Source organism: Apium graveolens, chromosome 4 (genome assembly GCF_009905375.1).
Source record: "Apium graveolens cultivar Ventura chromosome 4, ASM990537v1, whole genome shotgun sequence".
Classification (NCBI taxonomy): Eukaryota; Viridiplantae; Streptophyta; class Magnoliopsida; order Apiales; family Apiaceae; genus Apium; species Apium graveolens.
In genome coordinates this window covers 126,375,499-126,395,137 of record NC_133650.1, presented here as the reverse complement: position 1 = coordinate 126,395,137, position 19,639 = coordinate 126,375,499, and the positions used below count along the sequence as shown (strand labels likewise).

General features: G+C 35.8%; 1 protein-coding gene across 2 annotated transcripts; it reads left to right on the top strand.

The window, feature by feature from the left end:
- Positions 1–15,993: 15,993 nt before the first annotated feature.
- On the top strand, positions 15,994–18,554 carry LOC141719565 (uncharacterized). 2 transcript variants are annotated; one of them, XM_074521942.1, is made up of 2 exons: positions 15,994–17,819; positions 18,143–18,554. In XM_074521942.1, the coding sequence occupies exons 1-2, from the start codon at positions 17,318–17,320 to the stop codon at positions 18,178–18,180; spliced, it is 540 nt and encodes a 179-aa protein (XP_074378043.1). In that variant the 5' UTR covers positions 15,994–17,317; the 3' UTR covers positions 18,181–18,554. Both variants share the same exon structure in this region; 1 of them encodes a protein (XP_074378043.1).
- The last annotated feature ends 1,085 nt before the right edge of the window (positions 18,555–19,639 follow it).

The window sequence follows — 19,639 nt, the reverse complement described above, 5'->3', positions numbered from 1 at the left end:
CAATTTTGAGCAAGGATTTGACTATGCTATACTAATCCAATGACCATGAAATTTGGAAATTCCCTTTTACATGATATGAAGAAGCTTTGGTTAAAATTTGGTGATTTTTGAATGAGTATAACATGAGATATGAATTTTTCTCTCCATGGTGTTCTTGAAATCAGCATTGTATTTTGAAGAGAGAGAGAGAGTTTTGTTGCTTCTTGGAAATGTTTATCTTAGAAGATTTGTGAGATATGAATTAGTATATATCCTAGTACTACTAAATCCATGAATATCTTGGCTAGCATCCCAGGTTTGCAAGATATTCTACTTAGTTTCGACTTTAGGTTTACTATTACTAGCCTTTAGGTTATCATTTCCTATCCAGCTAAGTTACTATTTGGTTACTTGACCATGGTTAGTTTCTTACCATAGTTATCTAGTATAGTTATCTTGGTTTGATACGTTTATTTATTCGTTTACGCGTCCGCTCGGTCGCTTATTTGTTTTCGTAATAAATTCTCGTAAACGGTTCGCGGTGTAAATCCTATCTTATACGTTCTTTCTGTTTTGAAGTATCGTACTTGGATTTGAATTTGTAGGATTTTAAATTTGTAATTATATTGTGATTCTCGTAATCCTTGATGGTTCATAGATACGATCATTTTTCAAAGTTCATTTTCTTCGAAAACTAATAGCATTTACATACACTCATTTGGTACGTATATTCACAATATCAACGCGGAATCTTAAATTAAATACTCGTATATGGTGTAGTCGCAAAAGTTTATATTAAACCGCAAGGTTACTATTCATAAAGGTCTTTTACCGATGTCAAAAATTTGGGTTCTTACAGTCTTCCCCCTTAAAAGGATTCCGTCCCGGAATCAGTTTAGAAATAGGCGGGGATACGCTTCTCACATGATCGTGGGATGCCACTAACCGGGTTCTGATAAGTTCTAGGAATTTCTTTGGTCTGTTGACTCAACTATGATCCAGTATCCTCCGCTTATGAATTTCTTCCCAACCTAAGAGAGAATGATTCTTTCTTCTGTACAAAGCTTTGTAGCCATTCCAATGCCCGCATGATAACTCGTTATTATCGGTAATTCGATTAATGTCAATTGGTCACTTTATCTTCCTTAAAAATCTATAATATGGACTATTAGCGCATTTTCTAGTGTTTGGAACGGTCTTTCAACTTATTTGTTTTCCCCTCCGTCACTCTTACTAGTGCTAGAGTTTCGTTCCTTAACGTTTGCTCACTTCGGCACATCATCTCTGTCGATTATTTCATGTAAGAAGTTCTCGTCACATTTTTACACGCTCATCTCCTTCTACATGCTTAGCGTCAGATTTAACATTTCTTCCTGTAGTAATGTAAGGCACATCGTCGTCCTGTTGCCATCTTGAAGAAAGCACCATTTCATTCGCAATTTATTGTTACGTTTTAGAATCGTGGAACGCTCAGCTTCTGCTATCGCTCAGACTTCTTTAATCATTCCCCGTATAATATTTATAGTACTACGATACCTTCTGGGTCGTATTCATTATTCTCGCTAGCGTCTTAGACGTATTCGCGTTTATCGGGAACTGCTACTAGTGGCCTTTAAAGGGCGTGTACGATCTTCTTTGCCTTCAGTCAGCTATAACCATAACATCCTTCATTCATCCACATTGACCTTCGTAAAAGATATCAACAATTATTTTCCTCATGCTAGGGTGGTAAGTATATCTACACGAATTTTTCGGCAACGATATGCGATTCTTCTAACCGTTCTAAATAAAAGGCAAGCCGCTAGATAGTCATCTCGCCCTTCTTATCGATTTGAGAACTCTAAGTCATGCCTCTATTCGTTCTTCATCATGAAATACTTGGGAAATATCCAGTTGTGAAATTAAATCTTGGGTCCTTGCATGGCGCAATTGTCATGGGGTCTTTCTTTCCCATTATCTCTTCCGCGTTCATAACAATTTTGTAGAGTGGAGATCTATCATTTGTATAATAAAATAAGCAATCTTATTTAATCTATCACTTAAAATCCTCAAATAGCATGATGGCTAACTTGGTTCTTGATAATCCTCCTTTAAAATTTATTATAATAAACTTTTACTCCCATTTGGGTCATTTACAAGCCGCAATCGCCAAAATTTTAATCCTCACCTTTTCGTTTTCAGTTTCAACCATGTCGAGCACTTACTTGCCTACTTAATGTCATCCCTTTCATTTCGATCCTGACTAATATCCTTTTACGTTTTTAGGCATCTTTAAGTCTTTCTGTTAATTAATAAAGGGTTCTCTTCATGCGATCCTTCTCATCAGTTGTTCTGAGATTTTTCATCCTCAATATATCTTCTTCTACTTAAAGTGTCGGCCACAATATTGGCCTTTCTTTGATGATAATAGATTGCTCAATCATAATCCTTGATCTATTTTACTATAGCCTCTATCTCGTGTTCAGTGTAAGAAAAAAAATTCCAAAATTTCCTCATAACTTAAACTCTTTATCCCTTTTAGTGTGAACATTATCGCGATTATTTTAGATCATTATTAGGACGCCTTATGTCACGGTCCTTAAGCTGCGTAGACATATCATTACATTTCACACCAAATCCTATTTTTTTATCGTTGAGTATTTCTAACAAGAGGTTGTTACTAATCCTACCTTCACTTTTTGAAAATCTTATTCCTCGAATTCATACATGCTTGATCTTTCCCGAATTTATTAGTACCTATCCCAATAATGTTTCATAGAAGTGTACCTCACTAATCACGTTGGTATCTCTATTATCGTTCTTCTATAACCATGTCAAAGATCCTTAAAATAATAACTAAATATGTTATTCCCTTTTTAAAACAACTTACTCATAACGATGCTCCGATTGCACCATCTTAGCACCGAGTCTTCAATCTCATAATACAATAATTGGTTCTCAACTATACCTCTCTTTGTTCGGAAGGAAATCAGCCTTGGAAAAATGATTTTCACGATATTGATGCAATTTAGACAATCTTAACAAGATTTCAAAATCTAATATCTGAAGAAAGAATGAGCTCTGAATAAAAGACTCGCAACACTCAAAAGATGGAAGGAAGAATACAACAAGGATTATCCTTCCATGTCCTTAGAATTTTATGTTATGATATTATAGAGAATATCATTTGAAAGCAATAATTGCTTGATAATAACATCATATGATCAATACTTGTAAGATTTCCTAATTGAAAGAATACTTTTCTTTTCGAGTAATGAAAGAAATTCTGAATAACATTCTCCAAAGGTTAACCATTGAGCTTTCAAAAAGATGATATTTTGAAAGAAGGAATTTTATTCAGTGATTAACAAATAAGGAAGTATGTTGTTCTTCAATCACTTTATGATTTTAAATGGATATTAGTTATATAAACGAAAGAATAGAAATTTCATGAACGAAATATTTTATAAAACTGAATATGAATTCTCGTTTGAGTGGGCGACCTAGTTAGGTCTCAATTAAATCATTCTTTGAAAATTTCATCAACAATTAAATTTTGCATATATAATGCACTATGGAATAATAAAAAATTTGATTGGAAGTGGAACTAGCAAAATAATAACTAGTCCATATCAAGCAATATTATCAACCGGCTAAGAAAATGGCCATCTCAATTGGTTTTGCCCATAGCAACTAGCTAGGACGACTAGCTAGGCATCCTGTCATATTAATTAAAATTTTGACTAGTTAGAACAATTAAATAGTCATTCATGAGAACATATGCGACTAGGCATATTTCAGTTTGTTTGAAAAAAATCTCAACAACGTAACCACTAAAGAAATTTTTGGCGACCCGGATGACGATTTTGAAATAAAAAAATTTCAAATTTGGGCCGAGAAAGACAATTATAACTCTGAATCGAGTGGTCTTGGAATATAAACAATCGATAGCCTTCAATCAAATATTTCTTGCCAATAAAATGGTACACTCAGAGGTGCCCTTGTTCACATACTTTATCAGATTCTCAAATAGAATTGAATGCGGAATACCAATATCAAATTGATACCCTTACTATGATTTTAAAGTTCAATATCCAATCTCATTCCGAATAGAAGAAAAAGATTCCCGAGGAATCTATGGAAATCAGATCATCCATGTTTTTAACAATTTGTTAGATATTTACAATCTCGACTGAGAAGAGTAAGTAAGAAAGAAAAATCAATTGAAGATACTCATTATGAATATTCATCGATGAATTGAGGAAAATTTATTAAAAATCTCTTGGATAAATGAAATGAAGTATAAATAGCTCTGAGCTGAACAAGAAGATCATAATCTATGAATGAAAGTTCATGGATCAACTAAAAGAATTGAACAAGTCCTGATGCGGAGAAAGACTATTCAAGATGGTCACATCAGAAGTTCAAAGTAGGGAACTAAAAGGATTGTTTGATGTAACTTATCAAGGCAATACGAATGATCAACAGTTTGGAGGGAGTAATGTGACAGTGAGTAGGTGCCAAGATATTTCACTGATTATCCTAAATCTCGTCATTATCCATCTGAGGATGATCCCACCTCTTCTTCTTCGTAATTCCATGTTTCAACTAGTGTCTCTTTCAACATCATTTTAAAATCGCTTACTAATCTTGAATTTCGCACGTATATATGTCATTTCAGTGTTTTACCTCGAAGACCTTACTCAGAATTATTCCAAAAGCATTTGTTAAGCCGATAGGGGCCTTCTACACGCATCCAATACTAATTATAAGTGGCCAGTACCCCTTGGGAACAGATCAAAAAGATCTCTCAGGGATCTCAATGCAGTCTATAAGTTCAGTGGCATGTGTGTGTAAGTTAACATACATTACCGTATATATTGGAGGTCTACGAGTATATATACGTAGTATCTGACATCATTTCTACTAAAGAATTCCGCTCTAGACTCATTGGTTTATCCTTTTAGAAGGTTCTAAGATCGGACTATCGCTCGTTGTAATCTTACGCCATTCAATTGTAGACATGCCATCAATTCTCGACGCTTTTCATCTCTGAGCTAAACCATCATAACCCTACATGTTAAGCTCACTAATAATATCATGTAGTGTAGTCGTCTTACGATAACATTCTTATATTACATTTAAATCTTCCTTAATAGAAAAAAATATCCTTAAGGGTATATTGGAAACTATCTCTGGTGAATTCGTGATTAATACGATATTCACATCCTCATTGGTAAAATGACACCTTCAACTAGTTTGGGTCAATAACCTCAATTGTATATTAATAATTAGACTTCATGGTTCTCACATGTGATGCCCCCTCAAGGGAAACCTATAAAGAACTACGAGTAGCAAGGCTCGTGTTATCAAAATGAACATATGGTGTTGGTAATATCGTCTTTACCCCAAATGCCCTTGAGACTTAGCTCCGAATTCTACAACCACATACTTGCCAAATCATATATGATTCTAATTTTTCTTATCATCATTCTGATAATCTCCAATGGTCCTATTAGTCATGCTTTAATTCCTCAAATATAAACTTATCCTAACCTACACATTGGGGCTATATCCGGTAGTCCAATGATGAAGTCTATATGAGCTATTATGCAATCTCGCATCTAGACAGACTCCTAACACTATCTTCTCTGAATACTTTAACTTATTGCTCTGATACCATTTCTGTAACGCCCCTAAATCCGGGATCAGGAATCTGGGTCGTCACGCAATCCTTCAATCATGTTTAACCTGTATTAACTCAATAATCCAATAATCCCATATCACAGACCCCCAATCTCATACACTCACAAGTTATAGCCTTAGAAATGACATACAACAAGTATCATCTGTTATTACAACTCAAATATACTTACAGGATCTCAAACAATTATTCGTAACCTCTACATCAAGTTACTATAATTACGACTGATATCTTATACCTATCTGATACTCTAGCCCACCTGAGACAAAGCTGCCAGAGATTTTCACCATGACTGCAAGCGACTAAGTCCCACACCGGCATACTGGTTATCTGTTGTGTTGTGACATTTAAAAGAAATCAAGAGTGAGCAATAATGCTCAGCCATAATTATCAACAGTATGAAAAGATTGTTAAAGAAATTATATTAATCCGTATAAGGATATGTATTTATTCAAAGTAGTTTTCTTGGTGATACACACCTCTTTTCAAAACAATTATTTGATTGACTTATTAGTCTGCAAATACCTTAATGGTAAACCCAACACCTAGGCTTGGATTACGGTATTGCATCTCAATTCCAATTGGAAGAATAGGACATTCACTGGAGCCACCGCTTACGATGATCAGTCATAAGACGGAAATTAGTAACCTTTTCAACTAGTCTAAGGACAACACCTTCGTATCCCGTTATCACCCTTGCTGCATACGGGCTATATGTCCCATTTCGGGTATACACACACTTTGCAAGTCCTTCGGTACATATAGTACCGTCTCTCACGGTATTAGCAGTGTCCCCAATACTAGAAGTAATGGATCTATACCCCTCCCTTGTCCTTTAAGAAATCCTATCATATCCCAAGAACTTGTACTCCTCGAGTTTCCAAAGAATTTAGCTTATTGATAGGCACAACTCGTATTGCTAGTATTTTTCGAGGGAAGTACTAAGATAATGTGAGTTGACCGTTGTCAACAGAAAAATAAATGAGGGAAGTTTCTTTTGAAACTATATTCAAAATATTAAAATAGGTCGAGATAATATTCTTCGACGATTTGAAATTATTTGAATGATTTTTCGAAGTTCGGAAAGTATTTTAAATTAGGGTTTATGATTTTTAAATCATATTAAATCATTTACAAATATTTAATAATTAAATCTTAATTATTAAATAATTTAACCTTGAATAATTATATATTTTAAAAGAATATTTGAAATAATATTCCTCAACTAATTTATGTTGGAATAGTTAAAGTAATCCTTAATAATATACTTAATCGAGTTTGAAATAAATATTTATTGGAGAATAATTCCCCTATTTTAAATGAATAACTGAAATAATATTTATTATTCGAATAATAAAATATAGTTGAGGGAATACGATCTTTGGAAATCGTTTTAACTAAATTCGAGATATTTTAATATTTCGCAAGTGAACATCAAATCCCTTGAAATAAAACAAGTACGGACTTTAATCGTCCAAAACATCTCCAGAATGATTCCCGAGTTTTCGTTTTAGTACTTCGACCGATTCTCGGTTTTATAATCATATATCACGCTCATAGCGGTGTTAAAATATTTTATGACATATATACATCGTAACACAATCACTATTTACGCGAAAACTCAAATACTTAGTATCATGGAAAGCATGGTATTTATGCAAAAGATAGTAAGACAATCATTTCACAACACAACAGTATTTGGAGTTGGGTTCGTAAACTTGCCTGAAGTCCAAGATACCTTTCCCAACTTCCTCTCATTCCGGGTTCTTATAATCAACAAATATCACAATCTTAATCAGTATTCCTAATACCATCACCAACTTATATTTCAAATAAGTACAATACTTCTTAATTTTCAATATTCGACCGACTCGAAATAAGTATCAATCCTTGATCGAAACGGACGATCAAAGTGGTCTTCTAGAGTTGAATTTACCGAATGTTACTATTACGCGACTCGCACTCTAACATTTTTAATAAATCGTAAAAATAATATTTTAATACGAAACCACCTCAGGGAGCTTCTTGAGTGCTTTTAATATTTATAATAAAAGTTTCATTTTCATAAAATGAATTTAATTAGGTAAAAAGCATTTCAAAAGTTTAAACCGCTTTCACTAAAACGTTGATATCTCTCAAAACTTTAACTCAATTGATGCACCATTTTCGCGTGCGCGATCTAGAAAAAAATTTAGAACACATTATTTGAAAATAGTTTTTTTAAGTTGAGTTTTGTTTGTTTTAACGAGGTTACGATTACGATCCAAGTTTCGTGTACGTCTTAAATCATTATACCACCATCAACAACCATCAAATCATCATCTCAACACTAAATCATCTCAAGAACATCATGTTCTTGAGGCAACAATAACCAACCTTAAAACTAATTAACTAAACATCAAGATAATTTCAAATCAATCATCAAAACCATACTTATATCCAAGATCCTTACTTTTCTTGAAACTTAAAACTTAAACAAAGTTTGGATGAAGGTTTATACCTTTCTTGGTAGCTTAGGAGATTCTCTTTTTTATGGTTGAACCTTGGAAGGGATTGGTTGTGCTTAAGGATCCTAAATCATGCCATGAAAATAAGAAAACAAAAAGAGATTTTCGGAGTTACTATTCACCACCAATTTTGAGCAAGGATTTGACTATGCTATACTAATCCAATGGCCATGAAATTTGGAAATTACCTTGTAAATGATATGCGAAAGCTTTGGTTAAAATTTGGTAATTTTTGAATGAGTAGAACATGAGTTATGAATTTTTCTTTCCATGGTGTTCTTGAAATCAGCATTGTATTTTGAAGAGAGAGAGAGGGAGTTTTGTTGCTTCTTGGAAATGCTTCTCTTGGAAGATTTGTGAGATATGATTTATTATGTATCCTAGTACTACTAAATTCATGAATATCTTGGCTAGCATCCTAGGTTTGCAAGCTATTCTACTTAGTTTAGACTATAGGTTTACTATTACTAGCCTTTAGGTTATCATTTCCTATCTAGCTAGGTTACTATTTGGTTACTTGACCATGGTTAGTTTCTTACCATAGTTATCTAGTATAGTTAGCTTGGTTTGATACGTTTATTTATTCATTTACGCGTTCGCTCGGTCGCTTATTTGTTTTCATAATAAATTCTCGTAAATGGTTTGCGATATAAATCATATCTTATACGTTCTTTATGTTTTGAAGTATCGTACTTGGATTTGAATTTGTAGGATTTTAAATTTGTAATTATATTATTATTCTCGTAATGCTTGATGGTTCATAGATATGGTCGTTTTTTAAAGTTCGTTTTCTTCGAAAACTAATAGCGTTTACATACACTCATTTGGTACGTATAATCACAATATCAACTCGAAATCTTAAATTAAAAACTTGTATATGGTGTGGTCAGGTCACAAAAGCTTTTATTAAATCGCAAGGTTACTATTCATAAAGGTCTTTTACCGATGTAAAAAATTTGGGTTCTTACAGCTCGCCCTTGATCAATTCTGCATAAACACATACTTTTTTTTCTCCTTTTTTTTTCTTTTTTGTTCCAACAATTTCTAAATGAGTGTGTTTCGCTCCATCTCATTCAATCCTAGACTACTCATAAATTATGAGCCGGCTACTAGCCATTTGTCACCTAGCCTTATTCACAACTAGCAATGAAATCCTGCTTCTCTCAAGATTAAAATTCAGTGCCCTTACGTTATTACGAGAATACTAAAAATTCTAAATATAAACAAGTGATTAAATCTCAACAAATAAACAAGTATGATCATGATCTAGATCAAAATCAATCCTATAAAAATTTATGATTTTGTTTTGTTTCTGGCATGCAAGTCAATTCATTAGGACTTAAACAACCCTCTATTCATCATCACCACACTCAAATGAACATCAACTAATCAATCAGAAATAGCTCAACCTAAGGAATCATGTTATATGCTTGCACATGCAACTATATGAAACATACTAACATGATAACAAATATGCAAAAAAAAAAAAAAATCACTTAATGACAAATATGCAAACTATATGAACTAAATTATCATGAATATGCATCTATATGGACTCACACACAAATTAATCCTCACATTATCACCCCCAAACTTAAAATTTTTAATGTCCTCATTGAAGGTAATAATAAGGATTTCAGGCATACCAATTTAGCGGGAAGATCACCCTCTTCGGGGGGAGGATCAGGTGGCCAATCAACCTCGACACCAGTGTCTCTGAAAACAGTACCGAAAGTGTGTGTCAAATCTTTAGCAAAATGTGGGTAGATGTCATTCATGGCCTCAATACGTCGAATCAACCTTCTATACTGCGCATCACCAAGACCAAACTTATCAACTGTCTGTGGTGCATGCGGGGGACCCTCCATAAAAAAGGGAGGAACCAACCAGTCACCCTTTAGATTATCATAGATATATTCCAACCCCTTCTTAGGGGGTGCACCTAAGAATGCATAACTCAAGTGATCTGACAGTGGGTTGTGCTCAACTGTGGGAGCTTCTTTAATAGACGGCTCGAGACGCTCCTGAGAAATTTTCAGCTCTGCTAACCCAAGAGAATCGAATGGCAAATCTAACTTCCTCTTCCACGGGGGTGCATTCAAAACCTGCATTTGCTCTGCTCCTTCTTCATCTTCAATAACTGATTCCCCTATGAAGGATCTCTCTAAGGTATCTGACTTTGGCAATTGCTCACACTCCGAATTCATGATAGAGTCGACCCGCTCTACTTTAAAGCACTGCTCTTTATCTGTGGGTAACTTTATTGCCTTGAATATATTAAAAGTGACCTTCTGATCTTGAACCTTCATTGTAAGCTCTCCTTTTTGCACATCGATCATAGTTCGGACTGTAGCCAAGAATGGTCTTCCCAAGATGATGGGAATCTTCTTATCTTTCTCGAAATCCAGAATTACAAAATCAGTAGGGAAGATGAGTTTGTCCACCTTGACCAAGACATCTTCCACTATACCTCGTGGATAAGCGATGGAACGATCAGCTAGTTGCAATGACATGTATGTCGGTTTCGGATCAGGTATACCAAGCTCAAAAATTTAAATTAAGAAATGCTAATATCATGATATTTAAAGTACTAATAAGATCATAAAAAATATAAAATTAACCAAGGTAATGCAACACATAAATCATTTAACTTAAATTATTTAAGAAATCACTAAAAACAAAATTAATAGAAACCCTTCATATACAAATGTATCTCCCGGCAATAACTTGTGGCTCCAGCTGTAACCCTGCTATGGATCACAAAGGGGTTTGTCAAATGAACAGTTAAATACCCTGTAGACATAAATGAATATCTACGGTGTTGGTTTTGCAAGCCTAAATGTTAAATCGAGTCAAGTCCACTTAAAGAATGTCGGCACATTAATTACCAAGAGTTTAAACTCAGAGGCCTCTTGTGCCACTGAAAGTAAAGTTTGTGCAAGTTTCTTAAAGAAAGAACCTAGAGTTAACAAGCAAGAGCTTAAGGCAGTGTAAGCAAAGAGCACCCAAGAACCTATAAAGGTGGAAGATGGTGAAGAATCTTATGAATTTATAGAAATGGATCATGTTGATAATGCAAGTTTCAAAACATCTGACGTGTCGTGTTTTGATTCAAAGTCTCCATTGATTGTAAGTGGAAAAAGAGAGTTGTGGTAGAAAAATGCAGATAGTGATGAATTAGCTTTTTTAGTTAAACAAAGATCACTCGATCTTGTTGAGAATTGTGATCTTCCCCAACCTCAGAAAACTCATATGAAGAGGGATATTTCAATAATTCACTTAAAATGTTGAACAACTCACTTAACAACAAAAGGAAACTTAAGACCTATTCAACATGAATGATTGTAATATTATTTTGAACCATTTTCAAGTATTTTTTTTGCTTAGTATTAGTGAGATGCAAGGGGGTCGCCTCCATTGGACACCTGATATGCATGAATCTTTTGATTGTGTCACAGATTGTGGTCTTTCTGAGTTGAAAACGGTGGGCTCTCTTTTCACTTGGACTAATAAAAGGTATGCAGACCCTGTTTTGAGGCGTCTTGATAGGCTTATTGGTAACCATTATTGTATTGTTGCTTTTCCTGAGGGGTTTGTTCAGGTGCACCTTCGGGGCTTCATGGATCATGCTCCCTTGATGCACTCCGTTCCTATGCAATTACAGGGTGTGCATAAAAGCTTCCAATTTTTCACCTTCATGACTGAGTTAGAAGGCTTTGATGATATATTCAAAGAGTTCTGATCTGAGACTTGGTTTGGAGATCCTATGATTATTCTCTCTAAAAGATTGAAGACTGTTAAAACTGCTTTGGTTGATCTTAACAAGAAGCACGAGAATTTACACTCTAGAGTTCACTCAGCTCATAATGCACTTCATGACATTCAGGATGCCTTGGTTACCTCTGCTAATGCCACTATTTTAGCTTCGGAATCTGAGGCCATCCATCATCTAGAATCTTGTTTATTACAGGAATAAGCTCTTTTGAGACAGAAATCCCGAGTTAATTGGAATAAAAAAAAATCTTGGCCATTCAATACAAGGAGGGACATATGGTTTTTGGTCATAACTTAGTGGCTAATGTAGTTGTTGAGTACTTTTCTTCCACCCTTGGCAGTGGATCTACTTTGGAAAATTGTGACCTCGATAACTTGGATTTTCAATACAATTTCCGAAGCTCATTCTTCTCTTGTTGAGGCTCCTGTCACCATAGATCTTATTTATAAAACCTTGAAGGCTATGAAACGTAATAAGCCCCCGGGCCCTGATGGATTTCCTGATGAGTTTTTAGCTCTCCACTTGGGACATTATCTGTCACGATTTTTGTCAAGCTGTGCAACATTTCTTTAACACTTCGGTCATGCATAAGGGAATTAATAGGGCCGCCATTGCCTTGATTCCTAAAGTGCACACTCCAACAAATATGAAAGAATGCCGTCCCATTTCCTTGTGCAATATTGCTTATAAATGTGTGGACAGGATCATTGCTTCCCTTTTGCAATATGTGCACCCCTCGGTCATTAATATTTCTCGGTCATCTTTTGCTAAGGGACGCCACATCTCTGATAACATCCTCATGGCCCAGGAGCTTTTTCGAGGATATAATAGGGAAACTGGTACTCTAAAGTGTGCTATGAAGATTAATTTGCATAAGGCTTTCGGCTCCTTAGATTGAAACTTCTTAATGAATGCATTGCGCAGGCTGGGCTTTCCTCCAAAGTTTCTAAGTTGGATTTTTGCTTGCATATCTACTCCTATGTATTCTGTTAAGGTAAATGATGCAATTTCAGGATATTTCCAAGGCAAGAAGGGTCTTCGGCAAGGTGACCCAATGTCCCCTTACTTCTTTACAGTGGCCATGAACGTTTTGTTTAGCATTCTTAAAAAGGCCCCTGAATCTTTTAGCTTTCATTGAAATGTAAAGATCTCAAGTTGACTCACTTGTTTTATGTAAACCATGTCCTTTTGTTCTCTAGAGGAGATGAAGACTCTATCTCTCACATTATGAGGTGCCTTCATCTTTTTTCTAACTGGAGTGGCCTGCGTGCTAGTCTAACCAAAAGCTCAGTCTTCTTTGGTGGATGCACCAATGATTTCATATCTTGGTTTGATGCTACCTACGCTATTCCTCATGGTGACCTCCCGGTAAGGTTTCTAGGTGTCCCTTTTATCTCTACTAAGTTATCATATAACAATTGCATGCCTTTTCTAGATAAGATAACTGCTAGATTAACTTCCTGGACTACTTGGGTTTTATCACGAGCTGGTAGAATTCAACTTATTAGAGTTGTGCTCGCTGCTATTGTTAACTTTTTGGTCGAAACATTTTTTGCTTCCTGGTATGGTGCATAGCCGTTTGCAAACTATTTTTACCATATTCTTTTGGAAAGGTGATGCTTATTCTAAGGGTGGAGCTAAGGTTTCTTGTGCTCAAATTGCTATGCCCCGTTCAGAAGGTGGCCTTGACCTTCAAAACACCAAGGAATGGAACAAAGCATAATTGTTGAGGCACCTTTGTCATGTTGTCAGCAAAGCCCTTTCATTGTGGGCAACTTGGATAAATGTTACAGCTCTTAAACACTATCATCTCTGGACAATGAAGGAACCAACATACTGCTCGTGGATTTGGCGCAAAGTTCTTCATTTTCGCCCTTTTGCTAAACAATTTTTACGATACAAGATTGGGACTGGTTTGCACACATCTGTTTGGTTTGACCCTAGGTGGCATAATGAGTGCCTTACAGAGGCCTCTTCTGATCCTATTATTGCCCAGGTTTCTTCTCATGCTATAACTCTTGTTTACTCTTTGCTCACTTCTGGAACTTGGCTTCTCCCCACTCCTAGAAACGAAGCGCATCACATTCAACCACACCTTCAGTTTTGGTTGAGCAACTTCGACTCTCCACCATTTGATTTGCTAAAGCAGGATTCAATTTGCTGGAATAATATGCCTTCACCTAAACTTACTACTTGGCATATTTGGGACTCAATCAGAACTAGGCTCTCCGAGGTTCCATGGCACTCTTATATTTGGCATAAACTTCTCATTCTCCGCTATGCACATCACGAATGGATTCTTACCTTGGGGCGTCTCTACACCTTTGACAAATTGGCATCTTTTGGGATAGACATTTCTTAGCATTGTCTTATATGCTCGGGGGTTTAGAATCTTTATCTCATCTTTTTGTTTAGTGCTCCTAAAGTAGTCATATTTTGGCTCACCTTGTTGCTGCCATGCTGTGCACTTCTCTTACTGGATGCTCCAACTTGTTAGACTTGATGCACAATTGGGGTCCTGTCTCCCCTACCCCTTGTCAACAACTTGCTCTTCTCACTCTTCAAGTCTTTTCCTATCACATTTGGCGTGAAAGAAATGCATGTTTGCATGACAAAGGCTACTTTCGACCTACCAAGCTTCTCGAAGGCATTCTTCTTGATGTTAAAACTAGACTGCAGTCATCAATTTGGTTTATGCATTGTTCCTGTATAGATGATTTTCATAGTTGGCTAGATTAGTATTGGGTCCCCTGTTTTTTCTTATTCTTTCTATCTGCAATCTGTCCTTATAGATAGCCCACTTTAAGGCCTGTTTTAGAGCCAGGGTAATTCCTGTTTTTTCCATTTTCAAGTATTTTTAACTTTGAGACCTTATGTTTTAGTATAATTTTTTATATTAATTTTGTATATTTAATAAACAGATCAAACCGATTCAAATCGAACCAAACCGAAACATACAAATCAGTTTAGGTTACAAATTTAAATATTTTAGGTTGGGTTAAAATTTTGAAACCACAAATTAATTATGTTGAATTGCTAAATTCTCTCAACCCGCCTAATCCGATCCGTGTACAGCTAGTGACTTCAATCAAAGGACAAAACCAAACAACCCCGTGATCTGTTTTTTAAGACAGAAACAACCCCGTGATCAATCGAGAAATTTTGAGTGCGGCCCAGATGTTGTACTTGTTTTTTGCATTCTTTACATTGATTAATAAAATAATTTTGACAAGATTGAATTTTGGTCCCAAATTCCAAAGCTAGATAAAGAAAGCTGCAGCGTCCGCAAAGTCTCCCAACAGAGGTGTTGCGTTCACACCTACTTACCTTTCATTTAGTGTCGCATTATAACACATGCCCCTTTAGTAGTTGTATATAAATACGAGAAGCTGCACCTCCATCTTTATAATCATTACTCTTTCACAGAACAGCTTCAAACAAGCTATATTAGGAAAAAACAGAAGGATCTCCTCTCCGGCAGGCATGAGTAAGATTATATCAACGTTTTTGATAATTTTTATCTTCTTGTGCGCCACTCTTTCCCACGCATCCCGTTCGCCAAACTTTCTTATCAGTCATCCCACCTCGACTCAACAACAGGTAGAAAAATATGATCGCTTTTCTTTGCTTCTGTCTCATATAATATAAGTCTCTGTACATATCATGTACCAACAATAATTCGCTGATTCACTGTTATCTTCCTCGTTTTCTCTATAGAAAATTTGAAACTTGTTAAAAAGAAAGTTGATACGTGGATGTGCACAATTAAAAAATCATTATTCAGCTGTAAATATGAGATTCTACAACTAAATACACCAATATTGTCGGAACTTCATAAAATCCGACTTAGTTACAAATCTGTTGGCTATAAGATCTCGTTAATAATATAATGTTTTTTTTCTGTATTTAGATTTCTAAAGATCAGGTGGGTGAAATTGCTGAGGTGGAGAATGAGAATTGCGAAGGAATTGGAAATGAAGAATGCTTAATGAGAAGGACACTTGTTGCTCACATTGACTACATCTATACTCAGAAACAGAAGCCTTGAGCAATACTCTTATGTACCGGTGCTACTACCTATATATTCTATCTACTAATTTATTATTAAGACACAATTAGCAGCTTCAGCTAAAACAGCACAGCCTATGCAACATAAACTCAGATTAGCCTTTATCCAAACAAAGCCTTATGAGTATGACAGCTAAGCATGGCTTGTATAGAAGTAGTGATGCAGAATTGTACTATATATATAGAATAAACAGTCTGGCATTATAACAACTTAACAGAATCAATACATATTTTACATTCCTTCTTCTCTAAGCTTGTAAACACAGCTTTAATGATGACATAATATGAGTGTTGTTCATATGGTATCAGAGCAAAGATTCTCGATGCTCAATCTCTTCCGCACGATTGTTATCCTCTGGAACAATTAGTAATTTCTTTTCAGATCTCTTCTCAGATTTGTATTTTACGCTTATTTCTTTCTCGATTTTGATTTCTGTGTTTTCACATCGATAATTACAGATTGTGTTTCCTGTAATTCATTGTGCTATTGTCTTGTTGTTTTAATCTCGATTTCATATATTTCTTCGATTTTGTGTGAATTTCATCTTTGTTCATCAAAAACTCATAAAAATGAGGAAAACAACTTATGCAAATGTTGTTCTTAATGGAACTAATGTGAATTCTGAGAAAGGTGAATCTAGCACTAATTCTAGCAAGAATTCATCTGATGTTGAGATTCTGGCTCCGATATTTGGAGATCTTGATGATATATCAGCCATTACATCTAATCTTCATCCTCTGTACTTGCAAAATATTGATCATCCTGGTTTGGTGTTAATCTCTAAGAAGCTAACTGGCACAGAGAATTATGGTCCTTGGAAGCGCTCATTAAGCATAACTTTGTCAGCCAAAAATAAGCTAGGGCTTATCAATGGCACCGTACCAAAACCTGATGAAGATTCACCTATTCGAGCTCAATGGGAGCGTGTTAATGATATGGTGATAAGCTGGATTTTGAACACTGTTTCAGAGGACATTAGTAATGGTATGGATTTTGTGAACACTGCTCAAGAAGTCTGGGAGGAGTTAGTTGGCCAATTCTCCAGTATTGACGGTCATCGAGTCTACCAAATTCTCAAGGATCTCCATGCTCTTGAGCAAGGTGATAAATCTGTTGAGTTTTACTATCATAAGATGAAAAATCTTTGGGATGAATATGTGGCTTTAGAACCAACTGTGACTTGCAAATGTAATTGCAAGTGTGATTCTCACTAGTTACTTGATGAAAGGGAACAAAGAAAACGTTTGTTGCAGTTTCTTGTGGGCCTTAATGATAGCTTCTCAGCAGCAAGGGGACAAATACTTATGATGAATTCATTGCCCTCAATTGCACAGGCTTTCTCCCTCATTAAACAAGAAGAGAAACAAAGGCAAGGCTATGTTTCTTCTAATGCTTTTCTTGGCAATGTTAAAATTGATGCATCCACAGCCTCTACAATTGCTAATGCAAACACTGCTTCCAATGATACACTGAATTCTAAAAGGCAAGGATTAGGATGCAATTACTGTCATAAGGAGGGACATACCAAAGAGAATTGCTTCAAGCTCATTGGATATCCTCCGAGAGGCCGTGGCAAGGGAAAATTTAGTGGGGTTCAAGGAGGTTTTCGAACTCATCCTGCACAAATGCAGACTAATCAGCAAGCTAACAATATTCATCAATCTGTTAGTTCATCTCCTCAACTTTCTCTGGAACAGATTCAAAAACAGATGGCTAGAATCAGTCAAATGGTTTCTAATTTGGCAAGTCCTGCTACTACTCCTGTAGGAAATGTTACTCTAGAAGATCATGTATCTTCTATTGCAGGTTTGGCATTCTCTATGATGTCTTATATTCCTGCAGATTTTAATAATTTGTGGATTATGGACAGTGGTGCTTCTAGTCATATGTGTTGTAACATTAACCTTATGACTGGTATTTCCTTACTTCCCAAACCCATACATGTTGCTTTACCTAACAGCCATTCTATACTTGTCCACAAAGTTGGTAATGTGCATCTTACTCCCACACTGTTTATCAAGGATGTACTCTTCATACCATCTTTTCATTGCATTCTGCTTTCAGTTAGTAAACTTACTCAACAGTCTAATGTTAGACTCATCTTCACCTCCTCTAATTGTCTGATCCAGGTTCAGGACCAGCTGCATATCTTGGCAACTGGTGTTGAATATGGCGGCCTTTATTACTTTCCTTGTGCTCCTACATCTGTAATAAGTAGTGCTTTACATATTACTACCTATAATTCATATGTTCCCACTTCTGTTGCTCAAACTAGTTTAAATACTTCAAAATTGTGGCACTTGCGTTTAGGACATGCATCTCAAACTGTATTGAGTTTTATTCCTTGTGTAAAACACTCAATTGCTTGTAATGAATGTCCAGTTTGTTCCAATTCTAAGCAATCTATGTTATCATTCTCTCGAAGTGATAGTCATGCTAGTCAAATTTTTGAACTCATACATATGGATGTCTGGGGTCCATATCATGTTACCACTACTCATGGTTGTAAATATTTTTTAACGATAGTTGATGATTGTTCACGAGCAACTTGGACTTTTCTTATGCCTAGTAAGTCTGATGTGTTCCAACATTTTAAAGCCTTTTCTATGTATGTGAATAATCAGTATAAGACACAAATCAAGATTGTTCGCACAGATAATGGTAGTGAATTCATTAATCATCAGTTTTCTCAATTTATATCAAGTCTTGGAATAGTTCATCAAACTGCCTGCACCTACACTCCCCAGCAAAACGCCAGAGTTGAGCGTAAGCACAGGCATTTACTTGAGGTAGCAAGGGCTTTTAGATTGCAATCTGGACTTCCTCGACGATATTGGGGTGACTGTGTTTTAGCTGCAACCTATATTATCAATTTGTTGCCTACACCTTTACTCAAGAACAAAAGTCCCTATGAAATATTACATAACCGAGCTCCTGATTATAGTACTCTCAAATGCTTTGGGTGTTTATGTTATGCTTCCTATCATTCCACAGATAAGTTCGATAATCGTGCTATCAAATGTGTGTTTCTCGGGTATCCTTTTCAGCAAAAGGGTTACAAATTACTAAGACTGGATAATCATACGGTCTTTGTAAGTCGACATGTGAAATTTCTAGAACATATTTTTCCATTTCATAGTGTGACAGATGATCCGAAATCTACAGAAGTGACGCCATGTGATTCTTATTCTTTTTTGAATTGGTTAGATACTTCTTCTTCTCTCGACACCTCCGTTACATCAAATGACGTAAATACTTCTCTTACGGGTTCTCTCGTGTCATCAGAATCTTCAGACGCTACTTCACCTATTCATGGTGACTCAGTTGCATCATCACCTCCTGCTCCTCAGTGTGCTTCTCATCCTGTGACATTACCTGTTCGACAGTCTACTCGAAATAAGGTTGTACCTAGTTGGTGGAACGATTACCATATATCATCTCCAGCCTTCGCAAATTTTGCATTAATTGATCATGGAGCCTATGACCCTGATGATCAAGTTCTCCATGCTTATTCCGCTTCAGTCATTGAGCCTACCCACTATTATCAGGCTGTTAAAGATCCTCTTTGGGTTCAAGCCATGGAAAAAGAACTCATTGCCTTGGAAACAAATAGTACCTGAACACTT